Source organism: Caretta caretta, chromosome 1, assembly GCF_965140235.1.
Source record: "Caretta caretta isolate rCarCar2 chromosome 1, rCarCar1.hap1, whole genome shotgun sequence".
Taxonomy (NCBI): Eukaryota; Metazoa; Chordata; order Testudines; family Cheloniidae; genus Caretta; species Caretta caretta.
Window position 1 is genome coordinate 348,950,466 of NC_134206.1, and position 18,042 is coordinate 348,968,507.

Sequence of the window (18,042 nt, forward strand, 5' to 3'; positions counted from 1 at the left end):
ATGCTTGAAGACCAGTGGAGGGAGGTGTGGATATGCCAAGTATTTTACCACTGGTGTAGGGAAGGAGGTGATTCTCAGACCCGTCACCGGAAGGTGTCTAACACTGTCCATCTGTTTCTGTGCAGAGCAACTGGCTGCCATTCCCGAGTTTAAGAGCTTGGGTCCCTTATTCAAGTCATCTGAGCCAGTGCAGCTTACAGAGGCAGAAACAGAATACTTTGTGTGCTGTACTAAGCATGTGTTCACTAATCATATGGTTTTCCAGGTAAGACAAGTACATTTGCTGGAGTTCCAAAGGGACCCTTCAGAAACTGGGTATTTCATGAATGCATTGGTATTTAGTGTGTGCTGGAGAAGAACATCCTGTCCTAGTGGGAGCTATAGTGGTGACCAAGTTGAGTCTTTGTGACACCTGGAGACCTCCAGTCTTCTGCTTCTAGGCTAGTGAAGAGCAGTCTTGTCCTGAAAATGAAGAGTGTGGGAGACATGAGTCAGTCTGTAGAGTTCTCCCTGCCATCAGGACCACAGAGAGCATGATTGGTAATGAGGTGGGATGTTCTCCATGTTTATGGCAATACGGTAGCTGATTTCAGAAAATGTTTAATGAGAAGTGTTTGCACTCAAGTCCCCTCCTCTTTATGCTTCACTTTTGCAGTTCGACTGCACAAACACTCTAAATGACCAGTTGTTAGAGAGGGTCACTGTGCAGATGGAACCATCGGATGCTTACGATGTGATTCGCTCTATCCCAGCAGCCAGCCTTTCTTACAACCAGCCGGGCATGTGTTACACTCTCGTCCGACTGCCCCAGGATGATCCCACTGCAGGTACCAAATGGAAGGATAATGTTTTGCATGTGTAGGCCACTTGAATGACTTCTCAAAGAAACGCTGGCGAGATGCTTAGGATTTGCATTTAATGTGTTAATTTTGTATGTCTTGATGTTAGATTCTACCATTGTTTTGTTTTTGTTTTCAAGTTTCACTATCACTAGTATAAAGAAAAGGAGTACTTGTGGCACCTTAGAGACTAACCAGATTTATTTGAGCATAAGCTTTGGTGAGCTACAGCTCACTTCATCGGATTCCACTGAATGCATCAAATAGATGTGTTAGTCTCTAAGGTGCCACAAGTCCTCCTTTTCTTTTTGCGGATACAGCCTAACACGGCTGCTACTCTGTAAACTATCACTAGTGTCCTGTGTAGGATCTACAGTTAGTCAAAATAATATATACACTTCGAAATACATACAGCTACACTGGATGATGGAAAGAAAAATATGTTAAAGGAGGTGGAGCAATGCAGTTAATAACAAGGGGACACTGAGTTTTCCTTGTTGTCTTGAGGTTATTAAAGCAGCAAACTGGAAAATATGGACACTGCCTGAAACGAAACACAGGAGCAGAATCAGCCTAATGTTGCCCTTTTTCGACCCGAGTAGCTTTGGGGCCGTGGGGAATGTTGGGAGTAGAAATTGTGGCTAGGTGTTTCTTCGACACAGGTTTGTGTATTTACAAAGAACGATCAAAGCCCTGCGTCTCTGAGTGCAGAAGGAATCAAATAGCATGAAACAGCTTCTTTTGCTCACAGCACCAGGAATGCTCTTTTCAGCCTGCCCACATCCCCCTGACCCAAAAACCTCTACCCAGATTTCTTCCGGGGTCGGATGCTGTGCTTTCAGCTGTTCCTTCCGTATGGCTACATCCCTCTCCCTGTCTTAGCTCCACCCATTGCCCTTTTGGCGCCCAAAATGGTGGCGGCCCCCTATATGGCCCGTTTCAAACAGAAAGAAAACAGTTTAACAAATTACAAATGATACAAGGTTAATTATTTACAGGTGTGCTCTGTCTTTCTATCAAGATGTTTTCACATCACCAACCCAAATTGATTCCTTATTTCCACCCAACCCGCTGTGGGCTATTTCGCTCTCTGCTGGACTTTCTTACCACCACCAGGGTGTGAGGGAGCAGGCCCCATTCAGCCAGCCCCCCTGGAATGTCATTTCTGTGTCATTTACTGGCTGTTCTATTTGAATGGGGGAATTCACCTCTGGAACTTTTCCAGACTCAACTTGCACAGGTACAGTCTCAGATTCAGGAGAGGTAGCCAAGCTGTCCCCCCAAACTGTAAGCAGTAGCATCTGTGTCCAGTATGAAGGGGGTTTTGAACCAAGGATAGGCCAAAACAGGAGCAGACCCAAGAGCCTTTTTCAGCTCTAAAAAATGCTAAATCCCGCCCTGCTGACCACTGAAATGGTTTCCCTTTTTCTTACTATTTTCTGCTTGTCAGAAAAATTCAGCAAACAAATAGGGATTAGTTCTTGTTTCAGAGCTGCAAGAGCTTTAGTAGCAAAGATTGCCCTGAAACCCTGCGTCTCAAAACGGGTTTTAACAAACCTCTATCTTTCCCTTGCTATGAAATGCAAGCCAATTATTAGCTCATCCACTGTTTCAGCCACTCAGATGTCTTGTTCAAATTCAGTGGTCCAAGCTTCAAACCCAATTTTCGGATAGGTGCCCTTGTCCCAATCACTGTCTCCATTTGAGACCAATTAGGTGGTTCAGTTTTGGATCCCCTGTTCCCTAGGCTTTTTAGTATGCCTGGTCTAATAACTTGTCAGTTATTCCTGTACACATCATGGATCCTGTTACTCACTCAATAGCTAAACTCTTGTTACTGTTGTTTAACTGCCCACGTCTAAACAGAGACCGCGGTGACTGATCTTTGTACCTCCACCAAGCTTTGCCCCTTTAGCCTGGTGTTACCTCTTTTCCCGAACTGGGAGAGAGTCATTCCCTAGACGCTTGTGATACTCTGTCTTGGCCTGCCTTAAATTTGTAACCGTCCTCCTTTTTGTGGCCCATTTTGCCAGAGTATCAGCATTCAGCTGAACTGTTTCCTTTAATTTTTGCATTATTGCCAATTTCCCTTGGTTTATGAACTGAATGTATCAGTTTTTGTAATTGTTCGATAAGGTAATGAACCAGATCAGAATCCCCTCTTCCATCAGATGTATTAGACATAGAGCTGTAGTGACAGGGCTTGTAACACTAATTCAAACTGAAATGAAAAGATGGCCAGAAAGATGGGCCTCACAGTGTCTCTAGGTGTAAAGGAGATTGAGATGTTTTACTGGTGCAGTTCTCTGTCCCATACACTGGGTTAAAATCATTGATGTATGGGATTGAGAGAATTTTCTTCCAGGGTAGAAGAGGCTGTTTTTTGCCTTTCATTCATAGTAAAAATCCCACTGGGCTTGAGGTTAATTTAACTTGGTTAAATATTTGATTTGGGACTGGATTTTTTGTTACAATTTAATGTCATTAGGAAGTTTTAGAATTAGGCTGGACCACTGAAGTGTGGTTCAGGTTTCTAGATCATAGTCGGTATGGCAAGAGAACATTGCAGTGGTTTCTAATGGCTATGAACACCTATCTGATCTGACTCCAAAGTGTTAAAGGGCATTGGCTGGTCCCAGTGTGCTTTAATTTCTGCATATTCCCTGTCTGGGAAACTTCCCTTACCCTAAATTTAGTGTAAAATTCCCCAATAAACTCTCTCTAAATTGTGGTGTTAATTCCCAGGCTACCTGGGGAACCTGCTACATCTCTATCTTGGGGAGGAGATCATTGGTATGGCTATTGCTATTCCCTTTATGGGAAAGGAGAGCGTCAGCACTCAGTTTAGACAAATTTCAGAGTAACAGCCGTGTTAGTCTGTCTTCGCAAAAAGAAAAGGAGTACTTGTGGCACCTTAGAGACTAACCAATTTATTTGAGCATGAGCTTTCGTGAGCTACAGCTCACTTCATCGGATGCATACCGTGGAAACTGCAGCAGATATTATATACACACAGAGATCATGAAACAATACCTCCTCCCACCCCGCTGTCCTGCTGGTAATAGCTTATCTAAAGTGATCATCAAGTTGGGCCATTTCCAGCACAAATCCAGGTTTTCTCACCCCCCCACCCCCATACACACACAAACTCACTCTCCTGCTGGTAACAGCTCATCCAAAATGACCACTCTCCCTACAATGTGCATGGTAATCAAGGTGGGCAAAGAAACTACACGCTCCTGATTCTCTCCCCTTTTCCCAGTCGCTTGTACTTTCAGCTGCACAATGAAATTTACAGTCCGAGACTGCAACCCAAACACAGGGGTGCCAGAGGACGATGGCTATGATGATGAATATGTGGTAAGTTCAGTCTTGTTTGCCGCACCTAAAGTGTGTGCGTCTTCCTGTCCCTGTGGGATTCTGATCACTCTGCCATAGTCTCCTTTTGTGTCTTCCCTACCCCCCACTCTTTTCTGCTACCCTCCTGCCTGGAACACCATCCCAAAATCATTCCAGCTGTTCACTCTTTGCCTTGTTCAGATCCCTCCTAAAACCTCGCTTCTGCCAAATCTTTGTGCGGTGACTCCATTTACGTGTACTTTGTTCATCTTATTTGTGTGACCCTGTCCAACCCTACCCCCACCCTATTTTGTTTGCCTGCACTCTTGTGTCATGTCTGCATTCTAGATTAGAAGCTCCCTGTGGCTTGACTCTCTGTTCAGCGAGGTGCATGTGTTGGCATACAAAGTAACTCCTCAGGCTTTGGGGAGTTGAAGTCTTCCCTTGTGCTCTTGGCTTCTTGCAAGGTAACTTCTCCTAGTTTTATAATAGGATCTAGAACGTGTCCTCCAGTTGTAGTAATTGAGCATGCTTCTTGGATGGCACCTCTGCTAGGGAGCTCATTTCACTGACATTTGTTTAAAAGTCTTGCTAATAAAGCCCACAAGCATTATTTTGCCTCTACTTTCTAGGGCCTTCATGCACATGTTAAACTGCAGCTATCCTCTGAAATGAGTCTAGAGTACTGGGCCTGTACCAGTCATAACTATATCCTATGCTGCTGTCTTCCTCCCCGCTCTGTAAGCCTATGTCTGCACTTCAAGCTGGAGGTGACATCTGCAGCTGCGGTAGACGTGTGTGTGAACTCTTTCAAGCTAGTGAGGTAAAAACAACATATTGCTGTGGTGGTGTGAGCAGCGGGATGGGCTAGCCGCCCTGAGTACAGTCGCCCTTGGGACCCTGGGGCTGTACTCAGGCAGCTACTCTGTCCTGCCGCAGAGGCTGCAGGGCTATTTTTAGTGCAGTAGCTCAGTCTGAGCTAGTGTGTACATCTGCCCAAGCTGGAAATTACACCTCCAGCTCGAAGTGTAGACGTACCATAAACTGAAGATCCTTTTGTGTGTGACTCTGTGCAGCCCCAAATTCTCCCTTGTTTCTCCGCCAGCTGGAAGATCTGGAGGTAACAGTGTCAGATCATGTTCAGAAGGTCCTAAAGCCCAACTTCGCAGCTGCCTGGGAGGAAGTAGGAGATGACTTTGAGAAAGAGGAAACCTTTGCGCTCAGTTCAATTAAAACCCTTGATGGTGAGATGATCCCTTCTCCCTAATTGTTTGGTAACCCAGACGGGACACTGTCCAGCTACGGAAACAATGTGTGTGGTGTTCGGGGAGAGACTTTTTATGCTAGTTTAGAAAGATCCTTCTGGGGCCTGGTAAATTTGAGTACCCATAGTGTGGCAGCTGCATGGCTGTGTGCTGCAATGATGGGTTTGGAAACCACCCACCTCCCTTCTGAAAAGTAGTGGCTTGGGGGAAAAGTTGCACTTTTCAGTGACTATTTGTGATGGGGGAAGAGGTAATGAAAGGTTGGCAAGTCCCCGAGGCTTCGCACCCCACTTAATGAGCTAGATTGGCTAAACCCTAAGTCATGCTCAGAACATGTTCTCTAACTGTGAATTAAAGTTGCACAGGAAACTTGACATCAGAATGTTAACAGACTATGTAAAAATAACCTTTTTTTCCTCTTTAAATCTCTCAATGCAGAAGCTGTCAGTAACATCATCAAATTCCTGGGCATGCAGCCATGTGAGAGGTCCGATAAAGTGCCAGAGAACAAAAATTCCCACACACTGTATCTAGCTGGTAAGCATCCACCACTGATGGGTTTGTTTCCATACTCCTCTGCAACACAAACTTACTACACTGAAATTTCCAGGGGGGTCAAGAGATTGTTTTCAAATACTGAGAGAGAATGGATTACAGAGCTATGTACAACAGCACGTTGCCTTTACAGGGTGCTGTTAGGTGCACCTCAGCCTAAACCTTTCCATCTTTTCTTTCCTTGCTGCTTTTTGTCAGCAGGAAGTGTATTAAACCTCTTTCTGAAAGGATCTAACCTGCAGTCAAATGCTTAATCTAAGCTCCTTACCCATCTCCAGTAGCTTTCCAGGGGCAGGCCAGAACACCCCAGAGCACTTCAGTTTCCTGGTGCATCTTCTTGCTCACTAAAAACCTGCCCTAACACTCCAGGCACTTATTTGGTGACACACTCCCTGTTCCTCTCACATTTTGGGGATACATGAAATGGGAAAGACTCAACTTATTTCTACTCTGCTATTAACTTATTAACTCTACTTATTCTGCTATTAACAGTAAAATAGAAAATTGCATTTAAAACTATAGTATCCAGTTCTCAGGGCTCAGATTCGGTATCTGCTCCGTGCACAGAATTCCTAGCGACTCCAGTGGGAGTTTGTATATACAGTGACTATTAAATAGGGTTTGGAACACAGTTCTGTACATAGAGCCCTAATCCTTAGGAAAATGGCTAATTCTCCAGGGTTGCTTTAATGTCGCAAGGGGCACAGTGGTAGGAGGAAAGGCTCAAGTGAGTCCTGACAGGCTCTTCCTTTCTCAGCTGTGGCTCGGAACCCAGAGCAGCTCTGCTTATGGGCATGTAGCAGGAATGATCACTACCTCTTTGGAGGGGCCTGGGCTTCAGGTGCTAGCCTTGTGTTTAATCCACTGTGTCACACATTTTAAACCTGAATCTATTTGACATTAGCAGTCTTTAAGGAGGGTGTGTCTGAATCTTGTTACTTGGCTGAAAGCATTTGTTCCATTCTGTAGGTGGCTGCAGCTTTAACTAATTCTTCCATTATTTAGGCTGTGGCTGTACAGCTGTCAGGTTCACAGGCTGGGCTTTGAGTCACTGAAGGGTAACTACTGGAGCTATTTCATTAATCTACTCAAAATCCTGCTCTTTGTCCCCAGGTGTGTACAGAGGTGGCTATGATGTGCTGGTGAGATCCAGGCTGGCATTAGGTGATGGAGTGACCATGCAGGTGACTGTCAGGAGCAAGGATGAAACACCAGTAGATGTCATCTTGGCCTCTGTAGGCTAAGTCATGCTATTTTTAATACCTGCAGGGGGATTTCACCTCAAGGATCTTAAACAGCCTGGCTCTGTCCTGTCTGACCTTCTGCATGGAGTTTTTATTCTTTGTCATTTTGTATGAGGTTGCAGTAAGGGCAGCTCTGGCTGGTCTCTGTAACATACTTAATGCTGGATCTCACCCCTACCCTGGTCATCAGTTATATGTTCCTCTGACTGATTGCATCTGTGGACCTTACAAGACTTGATAGGGGATAAAAACAAACTGGAATTAGTCTTTTGTCAAAACAGATTTTTATTAACATAAAATAAACATTGATCATTCCAGTTTCAAGTTGTTGAATTGTTGCTAATAAAATAGAATCGTTAAAAGTTTTGCCATAGCAACTGACAAACCTCAGTTCAGCACAAAGCAGCCCCTACTGGAAAACCTTTCCTCTTGATGGGATGCTAGTAACTAGAAATCTGTTCAGTTGCAAAAAGCAGTGGTTCTCAGTCCTCCTGCCAATGTGGCTTGACAATCAGTTTTGAAATGTTTCTGCCTCTGGTGCTGTGTGAAGGGCATACAACTTCAGTGCTGGAACAACTAAGTAAAGTTTAGAAGTACGACATGACTTCAGTTCTGAACCTTCAGCCTAAAACTGAGTTAAACACTGCCCCTTTTAAGGGCAGGACTTGCAACTCTTTAGGAAAGATACTATTTTCCCCAGTAGGAGGTCACATAAAGCCTCTGTGTGCAGCAGAGCCCCTACTCGGGGTTTTTTAAAACTTGCTTTTAATACTTTATAAATTCCTGGGGTTTTAAGTAGTTATTGCTTTAATAGTGGCAATCAGTTTTAGGATTGTTAAGCTATGTGTATACTACACAATTTATCTAACACTTCAAGTAAAGAGCCCTCTTGACTTTATGCTTCAGGCTGATTCTGGCACTGTAGAGGCTACAGTGCAATTTAATTTGCCCCTTATTATGTTATGGAGTTGACTACTACTAATAGTGGTTAAGGAAACTTGCCTTTTAGGACTGTTCCACACTTACATTTTACTGGCATAACTGGGCTAGTCAGGGGAGATGCTGTGCCAGTAAAAGCCCTTCTGTAGACAGTTCTACCAAGAGAAGTGCTCCTACCCCAGTATAACTATTCACACGAAGGGGATTTTGCTGCCCTAACTAGAACAGTATAGTTAGTGTAGACAAGCCCTTCCAATGAAGAATTAGGTAACCATGCCTGACAACTAATTATAATGTAGATATTTTCCCATTTTAAAACTTGTCTGTTCAGTAGCTCAGTTAAATGCACTTTCAGAGAAGAGAAAGATCTACTGTGCCACTTACTGTTCTAGAAACAAGCTAATTGGCATGTGGCTTCCTGGAATAGGCCGGGCTTCTTCTGGCCACAAGGAGAGGGAAGGAGTCTTGGAATAGCATGATTAGCCCTCCCCCTGTGACCTACCACTAGTTCCCTTCTGGCCCAGGACCAGCACTACTATCAGTAACTTCCCTTGGATGTTCACAGTGTCTTTCACAACTCCCTCGAGGTTAATCTTTCCCAGTGTCCAAAGGTTCAGTTCCTTACACATATGCAGCAGTCTAACATACCCAAAGATCACTCTGCACAGGAAAGGTAAGTGTCCGGTCTGGAAATAAAAGCAGGATCTTTCCCAAACACCTCTGAGCCAAAGCATGAGAGGGAAAGACCATGTAGCTGCTCAGAAGGAGTTGATGAAGTTCAAATATGCATTCAGGAAGCCCATAGGATCTTCAAGCTGTGGATAGTGGCTAATGTGGTCATCCAGAACAGAGACTGTAGACATGGGAAGCACCTTCCTGTTGAAAGAATGGAACAGCTAGTAACTGCATGCTCAATAGAGAGCCGGCACTGGAGTAGACAGGTAATCAGACTAGGCTTCAAGACTGCTCCAAGGGGTGGAGTGGTCCATACAACTGCAATAAGATCTTGTGATCCTGTGTGGCCATTCTTAACCAAAGGGGTACCTCTACTAGCATGGGCATTACATTATCACCCACTTAGTCTGCATGCTTTTATACCACCACTGTGTTTTTGCCAGGCACTGTGCCAAAGAAAAAAATCAATTGAAATATAAATATTGTACTGACATTCCAGTGAATATAGTAGAGCAGTATAAACAAGTCATTGTCTGCATTAAATTTTAGTTTGTACTAGAGCTGTCAAGTGACTGAAAAAATTAATCGCACTGTTAAACAGAATACCATTTCTTTAAATATTTTTGGATGTTTTCTACATTTTCAAATATATTGATTTCAATTACAACACAGAATACAAAGTGTAGAGCACTCACTTTATTTATTACAAAAATTTGCACTGTAAAAAATAGTATTTTTCAATTCACCTAATACAAGTAGTGTAATGCAATCTCTCTATCATGAAAGTTGAACTTGCATAGAATTATATACAAAAAAACCTGCATTCAAAAACAAAATGTAAAACTTTAGATCCTACAAGTCCACTCAGTCCTACTTCTTGTTCAGCCAGTCGCTCAAACAAATTTGTTTACATTTGCAGGAGATAATGCTGCCCACTTCTTTTTTAATATCACCTGAAAGTGAGAAAAGGCATTTGCATGGCACTGTTGTAGCCGGCATTGCAAGATATTTATGGCCAGATGTGCTAAAGATTCAAACGTCCCTTCAACCACTATCCCAGAGGACATGCTTCCATGCCAGTGACAGGTTCTACTTGATAACTATTCAAAGCAGGCAGACTGACACATGTTCATTTTCATCATCAGAGTCAGATGCCACCTGCGGAAGGTTGATTTTCTTTTTTGGTGGTTCGGGTTCTGTAGTTTCCACATTGGAGTGTTGCTCTTAAGACTTTTGAAAGCATATTCCACACCTTGTCCCTCTCAGATTTTGGAAGGCGCTTCAGAGTCTTAAACCTTGGGTCAAGTGCTGTAGTTATCTGATAGAAAACTCACATTGGTACCTTCTTTCCATTTTGTCAAATCTGTAGTGAAAATGTTCTTAAAACAAACATGTACTGGGTCATCATCCAAGACTGCTATATCATGAAATATATGGCAGAATGAGGGTAAAACAGAGCAGGAGACATATAATTCTCCCCCAAGCAGTTCAGTCACTAAATAATTAACGCATTATTTTTTTAACGAGCATCATCAGCATGGAAGCATGTCCTCTGGAATGGTGGCCGAAGCATGAAGGGGCATACAAATGTTTAGCATACCTGGCACGTAAATACCTTGCAACACTGGCTACAAAGTACCAAGCAAATACCTGTTCTCACTTTCAGGTGACATTGTAAATAAGAAGCAGGCAGCATTATATCCTGTAAATGTAAACAAATTTGTTTGTCTTAGCAATTGGCCGAACAAGGAGTAGGACTGAGTGGACTTGTTAGGCTCTAAAGTTTTACATTGTTTTGTTTTTGAGTTCAATTATGTACCAAAAAATCTACATTTGTAAGTTGCACTTTCACAATAAAGAGGATGCACTACAGTTCTTGTAGGAGGTGAACTGAAAAATACTATTTCTTTTGATTTTTACAGTGCAAATATTTGTAATAAAAAATATAAAGTGAGCACTGTACACTTTGTATTCTGTATTGTAACTGAAATCAAAATATTTAATACATTTCAATTGGTATTCTACTGCGATTAATAGCCCTAGTTTGTACTCTGCTAGTGCTTTTTATGCAGCCTGTTGAGAACCACTGCCATAGAGTATGGGCTATACCGTAATCATAGAATCATAGAATATCAGGGTTGGAAGGGACCCCTGAAGGTCATCGAGTCCAACCCCCTGCTCGAAGCAGGACCAATTCCCAGTTAAATCATCCCAGCCAGGGCTTTGTCAAGCCTGACCTTAAAAACCTCTAAGGAAGGAGATTCTACCACCTCCCTAGGTAACGCATTCCAGTGTTTCACCACCCTCTTAGTGAAAAAGTTTTTCCTAATATCCAATCTAAACCTCCCCCACTGCAACTTGAGACCATTACTCCTCGTTCTGTCATCTGCTACCATTGAGAACAGTCTAGAGCCATCCTCTTTGGAACCCCCTTTCAGGTAGTTGAAAGCAGCTATCAAATCCCCCCTCATTCTTCTCTTCTGCAGGCTAAACAATCCCAGCTCCCTCAGCCTCTCCTCATAACTCATGTGTTCCAGACCCCTAATCATTTTTGTTGCCCTTCGCTGGACTCTCTCCAATTTATCCACATCCTTCTTGTAGTGTAGGGCCCAAAACTGGACACAGTACTCCAGATGAGGCCTCACCAATGTCAAATAGAGGGGCACGATCACGTCCCTCGATCTGCTCGCTATGCCCCTACTTATACATCCCAAAATGCCATTGGCCTTCTTGGCAACAAGGGCACACTGCTGACTCATATCCAGCTTCTCGTCCACTGTCACCCCTAGGTCCTTTTCCGCAGAACTGCTGCCTAGCCATTCGGTCCCTAGTCTGTAGCTGTGCATTGGGTTCTTCCATCCTAAGTGCAGGACCCTGCACTTATCCTTATTGAACCTCATCAGATTTCTTTTGGCCCAATCCTCCAATTTGTCTAGGTCCTTCTGTATCCTATCCCTCCCCTCCAGCGTATCTACCACTCCTCCCAGTTGATGATACACCATGCGTGGTCAGATGTCCCTTAGACTGAGTGAGAGCCCAACTAAAGTGTCCACTGCCAGAAGCCACCCCAGGAAGAGAGCTGCTCCTTCAATTTATAGCAAAGGTCTCAAATTTTTCAGGCATGTTTTACTTAATCCTAGCCATTAGATCAATTACAAATTTAAGATCCTGCTCAGACTATAGTTTACCCCAAACCTATTCCTTAACTGAATCCACACCAGACTGGAACTCTCATCTCCCCTTGACAGATTCTTCCAAATTCACATTCAGCAGTGGGAGATTTCCAGTTATTCCTGGTTATGTACTGAAACACTGAACAATTTAATGATCTCATACAGAGATGAAGAAAAGTCTAATGCTGTCATTTTCAAATGGATGATTAGTTCGGATCCTAAACTCAAGTCATCTAAAATGAGTGGTGTTTTGAGACGTGTTGAAACGACCGCAGCAACCAGTGACTTCCCGTGCTTTCACCACAGCAGCCACTGCATCAAAAATCAGTCTCTAGCTGTGCCTAAAATGTGGCCATGAGACTTACCTGTAGAGCTGAAGAAACTCTGGATATGGATTTACAGGATCCAAGGGCCCATAGATTAGATGCACTGCAAACGGGAAGAACACAAACAGCTTCCATCCACCAAGTTGTCCACATGCACAGTACCTTTACCCACGCAAGAAATCCCTCATTAAAGCCAGCAGCCACTGGAGACGTGAGAAGCTTTCTGCCTTGGAAGTATATTCTCAAAAAGGCACGAGTGTTTACAACCAGTGTGAGTGGGGTATTTTTCACTAGCTTGTGTGGTAGCCAGGAAGCTGTAGCATAGCATTTGAGGGGGGTGAGAGTTCAGTGCTCCGGAAAGTGACGGGATTGACTGACTATCTAGGGGGAAACTGTAAGGCACATGCTTGACACAATCAAAGTGTAACATGAAAGCCTGGGCTGAGCACAGAGACTGCACACAAGTGAAACCTCAAGAGTGAGACCCTTGCACGCTGAAGAGGAAAGTCAGGCCCTTAAAGGCTTGTCTGCTCACACAGATTGTAAACACTTCATACCAATATAGTTAAAGCAGCACAGCCCCCTTAGGGTGGGTGCAGTTATTGGTATAAAGGTGCCTTCTTGAGCTATAGGCTTCTTAATGAGAGCAAGTTCTACCATCGTAAGGCACCTTTACACCAATGCAGCTGTGGCCACTAGAGGTTTTACTGCTTTAACTGGAATCAGTTTAAAAAAAAGTCTCCTCTCAACCATGATAGTGCTGGTACCAAACCTATGCACAGCCCAGGCCTAACTTCATCAGCCCTAGTTAACGAGTTCATTTCCATGCCGCGAGCAGCGTCAGATGCCCACCCGGAGCCGTAAGTGAATCTCATTTTGCCTTGCCAAGGGCAGCTCCCTTATACTTTGCACTACTCTAGCCCTTTTCCCCCTTGGATCTCAAATCCTCCGAGGTAGATGTGGGGGTTCACAGAGGTTCTCCACCCTCCACTGAAATGCAGCCATCTCATGGGGCTGGGGGATGACATTGCAGCTGTTTAACAGAGCAGCTGAAGGCAGGGAATGACAATACATTAAGTTGGATTGTAACGTTCCTATTTCTTCAAGCTGCCCTTCCCCAAAGCACATTACACGCAGCTAAGCAACTGTCTCAGCAAGCTCCCTCCTCCCCCTCCCCATGTAACAAGGCTAATCAGATTAAACAAATGACCTATAATAAAGTCACAGGAAGCTCTAGATGGGAAGTCATAGGAGATTGAAGATGCTTCTCTATCTTCAAGGCAGGTTCCTCTGAAATGAACATCCCCACCCCAAACGGCACCCAACCTTTCCCTGGGGGCCTGAAGAGTCTCCCGAGTTTGAGGAGTGCCTAGGCTTTTCAGGGGCAAACCTGACACCCCCAATAGGTGTTACAGATCTGCAATAGGATCCAAAGTGCCTCAAAGGAATTGGCTTAGACGAGAATTACACTGGTTACAATCCTGCCACTGGCTCCCCAATGCCTCAAGTTCAAGCTCCTTATCCTCATACTCCAGGCTCTATCACCCATTCCCCTCCCTGAACCACTGCTGCCAGCCTTTGTTCCCTTCTCCCACTCACATCTGTGCATTCGTCCACACTACTGGCCTCCCTAAACGATTTCACCAAATCGTCCCCATGGCTCATTCAAATCCCTTCCAAGAACTCACTTCTGCCATGGCATTTACAACTTGCTATAGACAGAAAGCAGGGCTGATACCCTGGCCGCTTCAAAACTTCAACGGCCCTTGGGTACCAGTCCCTGCATTTGGCAACTCCAACAAGGATGTGTAGAAAAAAATGCAAGCTGTAAGGCACAGTCCTGCAAGGGAGCAAAGATACGCTCCAGTGTCACATGGGACTAAAATCCTGGCTGGTCCCAGTGTGAAAGTGTAAAGGTCATACATCAAGTGCCGTGCTTGGAGGCTTGGACTCCGCAGGCTGGATAGACACCAGTCAAGGCATTTCCCCAAACTAATAACTCAGAGGAAACTATTTCCTACTTACATGGAACAGAGGTGGATGTCAGAGCCCCAATCCAACGGTCTCTGTGCTTCTCTCTTTGATTTATATACTGTAAAATACTAAAGAACAAGTGTCTCATTAGAGAGATGACAGGGCTTGATCAAACAAAGGGACATTTTAAACTTACACTTTCAGAATTGGTCGAACAAGGATTAGCAGTAAAGACCTGCCCATGGTCATGTCATCCAGCAACAGCACAGAATCCGAGTGGAATCGGTGTCAGTTACCTGGACAGGCTGCTAAAGCTGCAACAGAAGTGCAGTGTTTCCCCCTCCTCACCTCTCCCCGTGACTCCGTAGTGCTGGTGAAAGCTGCTGGATTCAGAGGCCTGGAGACTGAATTCTTCTGTCCCCAGAATAGGTGCAAGCTTCCCCCTTACTGCTCAGAGAGCACGTCTCAACCCTGCCCCGGAGAAACCAGCTCTAAATGAGAGAGGGAACTTCCATCTCCAGGGCCACACAGGTCTTGGTCTCTCTGCTGAGATTGCCATGGGGATGCCAAGTGGTGTGGTGTGGTCATGGGTCCCCTAGGACTGGACTGAGACCAAAGCTTCCCTACACTGAATTCTGCCGAGCCGCATCAAGCATTAGTTCTCCAGGCCAGGAAGATTCCTCTGCGTTTTCTGCCTGGAGAGACGTGCTGTAATAAGAAAGATACTTTCCAATTCCGTCTAAGGATCATGAAGCCCTTTACAACCAACCACACAACTCCCGTGTAAAGTTGGCATTAGCCCCTACATTTCACACAAAGCATGTAATAGTCTGATCTGCAGGGTTGCTGTGCTCCCCCGGCCCCCACTGACTTCAATGGGAAGCACAAGTGCTCAGCACCTCTGAAGCATCCAGTCACAAGTGACTTGCTCAAGGTCAAAAAATGATTCTTTGGCAGAGCCTGGGTCTCCTCACACCCAGTTCTGTATTTGAACCACAAGAGCATCCTTCTTCCCTGAGCCCAGCTCAGGCAGTTCTGGAGATTATTTTTAACTGAGCCCTTAAAAAGGGGCCCAACAATTTGATAGAAAAATTTAAGAATCCCAAACAGGCTGCACAGTCTCCCATTGTACAAAACGCAAGTGGGTGGTTCTGCCAAGTACGCAGCGTCTAATTAGTGTTAAAACATTTCAGAGGAGAGACTTCACCAGGTCTGGGTAGGAAGTGTGTTTTCTCCTCTGTGTGTTACAATTAGCCCCATCTGCTCCTGGCCTGCCTCAGTTTGGACTGGAAGTCACTGGCCTCTGATTCTCCCACAAGCCGTTCACAGCACAACTGGCTAGGAACATTATTTGACAGGTGGCTCAGGGATGAAGCAGCAGCTGAGGTGGGGAAATGTGCCTACATCCAAAGCAGGAAATAAGGATAATTGCTGGAGTCAGGATACCACATCAGAAGGCTCCATAGTGTGTTCCCGTATGGCAAATCCTGTGCTCCTAAAGCTCTAAGTGTCTTAGCCAAGACTGCTGCCCAGAGGCGAAGTATAATGTAGTAGCCAATTCCTTTTTGTGTAGAAGCAGGGAGTCAGCATATTCCAATGACTGAGGGCCTGTCTACACTGCAAACTTAAGGCAACCTATGTTAGGTTGACTTACAACCACCCTAGTAATTACTGCAGTGGTTCGTGTCCTCACTACTCTCCTGGCAGTGCTGCATGTCCTCACCAGGAGCGCTTCCACTGACCTAAGAGGGGCAGTATGGAGGGCTGAGCCTAGGCTTGCAGCTCCACACGCAACTCCCTGCCGGGAGTTCGGCTGCCCCGCGGGTTCCCTGCCCCCCTAGCCTCTCGGCTCCCTGCTGGAAGCACGGCAGCCACCCAGGCTCCCAGGAGGGAGCTCTATATCTGGAATCCCGGCAGGGAGCTCCATACCCGGAACCCAGGTGGCTGCCAGGTTCCCGGCAGGGAGCCAGGAGCCTCAGTGCAACCGGGCTCCCAGCGGGCAACAGAGAGCCTGGGCAGCTGCCCATCTCGGAGCCAGGAGTCCAGGCAGCAGCCCAGCGGGGAACAGGGAGACTGGGGAGCAGCCTGGTCAGGCGCAGGGAGCCCAGCAGCAGCCAGGCTCTAAGCTGGAGGTCCCCACCTACCCCAGGGTGACAGCCCAAGCTGGGGACCTTGTTTTCCTATCAATTTCACAGCTCCAGCAGGGTGCAATGAAATTGACAAGAATGACAGCCAACAGCCGATGCAGGTAACCCACAGAGTCTACACAGATACTGTGTCGCCCTAACTACACCGACATAAGTCCTACGCCTCTCGTGGAGGTGTAATTATGATGTCGGTGTAGTTGGGCACTTACATAAGCAGGAGCAAGGCTGTAGCACGTACACCATCGTAATTAGGTCGACAGAAGCTGCCTTATATCAACCTAACTCTGTAGCATAGACCTGGCCCGAGTCATGGGACTGGACCTTGGGCCTCAGTTATACCAACAGTAAATGGGGATAATGGTACCAACCTACCCTGCTGAAGTACTTTAGCTCTACATTACAGAAGTACAAACCTGCTTTTAAACATACAAGACTCAACTATTATATCCACACATGCAGCTTGATTACCACTGTGAAGCACAAACTCCCTCCTCACACGCCCCCGGGCTTCTGGCCGAGGGCAGTAACTGAGCTCACAGCTATTGGTTACCACGAGGCTGCTTTAAAAACCCCCAAAGTGCTCGATTCCAGCCATCAATGCAAAACTAGGAATCCAACATCTGAAATGCGATCTCTCTACTGTGCTGGCATTCTTGTACTGTCTGAATGGAGGAAACTGAATCGCAGACAGTCAGATCTGAAAACTCTGGGGTTCATATTACAGGCAGTACACTGGGTTCTGTGTTGCCTTTTCACCTAGATAGGAAGTGGTTTCAGTTTACTACAGAAGAGGACACGGTAGTAAGGCACCTTCACAGGGAAAGGGCATGTGAGAGAGGAAATATAATCACAATATTTGGCTCTCTCTATCTTACTGTTACAACTTTAACTCCAAATACTTCTAAGCCCCCCTCCTCTCAGTGACAGCCAGCTCCTCAGATCCGTGGCTCTCGATCTGACAGCTGCAATGCTGTTTTATGAGGGCCATACCATTTTCTTAAAGGAACTAAAGCTTGCATTTAAAAAACAAGGTTTCCAGTTGTTCTGGTTGCAGAGACCCATCCAAGCATGGATATCCACATTAGTTAGGTTTACTGAACATACAGTGCCAGGGAGTGCAAATCCATATCACGATCAGCCAAAATCCACGGAAAGTCCTCAGTAGCCTAACGCAGGGTAAGAGACATGAATGGGGTTTCTAGGCTATGGACCTGGCTTACAAAACCCACTCTGATCCCATCCCTGCCTTGTCTTGGCTGCATTGGTCTTAACTAGCAGAGCTGGTTAATGCAGCCATCTGGGCCAATCCCAATAATCCTCTTTCACCCTCCTTGTTTGATCAGGGCTCAAATCCTACTAAAAGAAGCTAGATTTACTATAAACAGCCAATTGCCGTACAGCCAGTTCCTGTTTATTGAAGGGTTTCAGAGTAACAGCCGTGTTAGTCTGTATTCGCAAAAAGAAAAGGAGTACTTGTGGCACCTTAGAGACTAACCAATTTATTTGAGCTCATGCTCAAATAAATTGGTTCGTCTCTAAGGTGCCACAAGTACTCCTTTTCTTTTT

General features: G+C 45.3%; 2 protein-coding genes and 1 long non-coding RNA gene across 6 annotated transcripts in view; 1 reads left to right on the forward strand and 2 right to left on the reverse strand.

The window, feature by feature from the left end:
* The window catches only part of COPG2 (coat protein complex I subunit gamma 2), a 37,537-nt gene extending 29,978 nt beyond the window's left edge, over positions 1–7,559 (forward strand). For both annotated transcript variants that reach the window (XM_048836728.2, XM_048836729.2), the window contains 6 exons: positions 126–265; positions 656–827; positions 4,102–4,199; positions 5,284–5,422; positions 5,882–5,980; positions 7,112–7,559. In XM_048836728.2, coding sequence (XP_048692685.1) covers positions 126–265; positions 656–827; positions 4,102–4,199; positions 5,284–5,422; positions 5,882–5,980; positions 7,112–7,242 — 779 coding nt within the window. In that variant the 3' untranslated portion in view covers positions 7,243–7,559. The remainder of the gene's footprint in view (positions 1–125; positions 266–655; positions 828–4,101; positions 4,200–5,283; positions 5,423–5,881; positions 5,981–7,111) is intronic.
* LOC142070671 (uncharacterized) lies at positions 319–5,318 on the reverse strand. Its single transcript, XR_012666633.1, has 2 exons — positions 5,217–5,318; positions 319–462 (listed from the first exon to the last, which is right to left on the reverse strand). It is a non-coding gene; the product is annotated as an uncharacterized LOC142070671 (long non-coding RNA).
* The window catches only part of MEST (mesoderm specific transcript), a 33,653-nt gene continuing 23,120 nt past the window's right edge, over positions 7,510–18,042 (reverse strand). For 2 of the 3 annotated variants that reach the window (XM_048836770.2, XM_075124575.1), the window contains exons 10-12: positions 14,381–14,457; positions 12,395–12,458; positions 7,510–9,057 (exon numbers count right to left, since the gene is read on the reverse strand). In XM_048836770.2, the coding sequence (XP_048692727.1) occupies positions 8,940–9,057; positions 12,395–12,458; positions 14,381–14,457 (259 nt within the window). In that variant the 3' untranslated portion in view covers positions 7,510–8,939. Of the gene's footprint in view, positions 9,058–12,394; positions 12,518–14,380; positions 14,458–18,042 lie in introns of all 3 variants that reach the window. The other variant, XR_007354708.2, reaches the window with a different exon arrangement.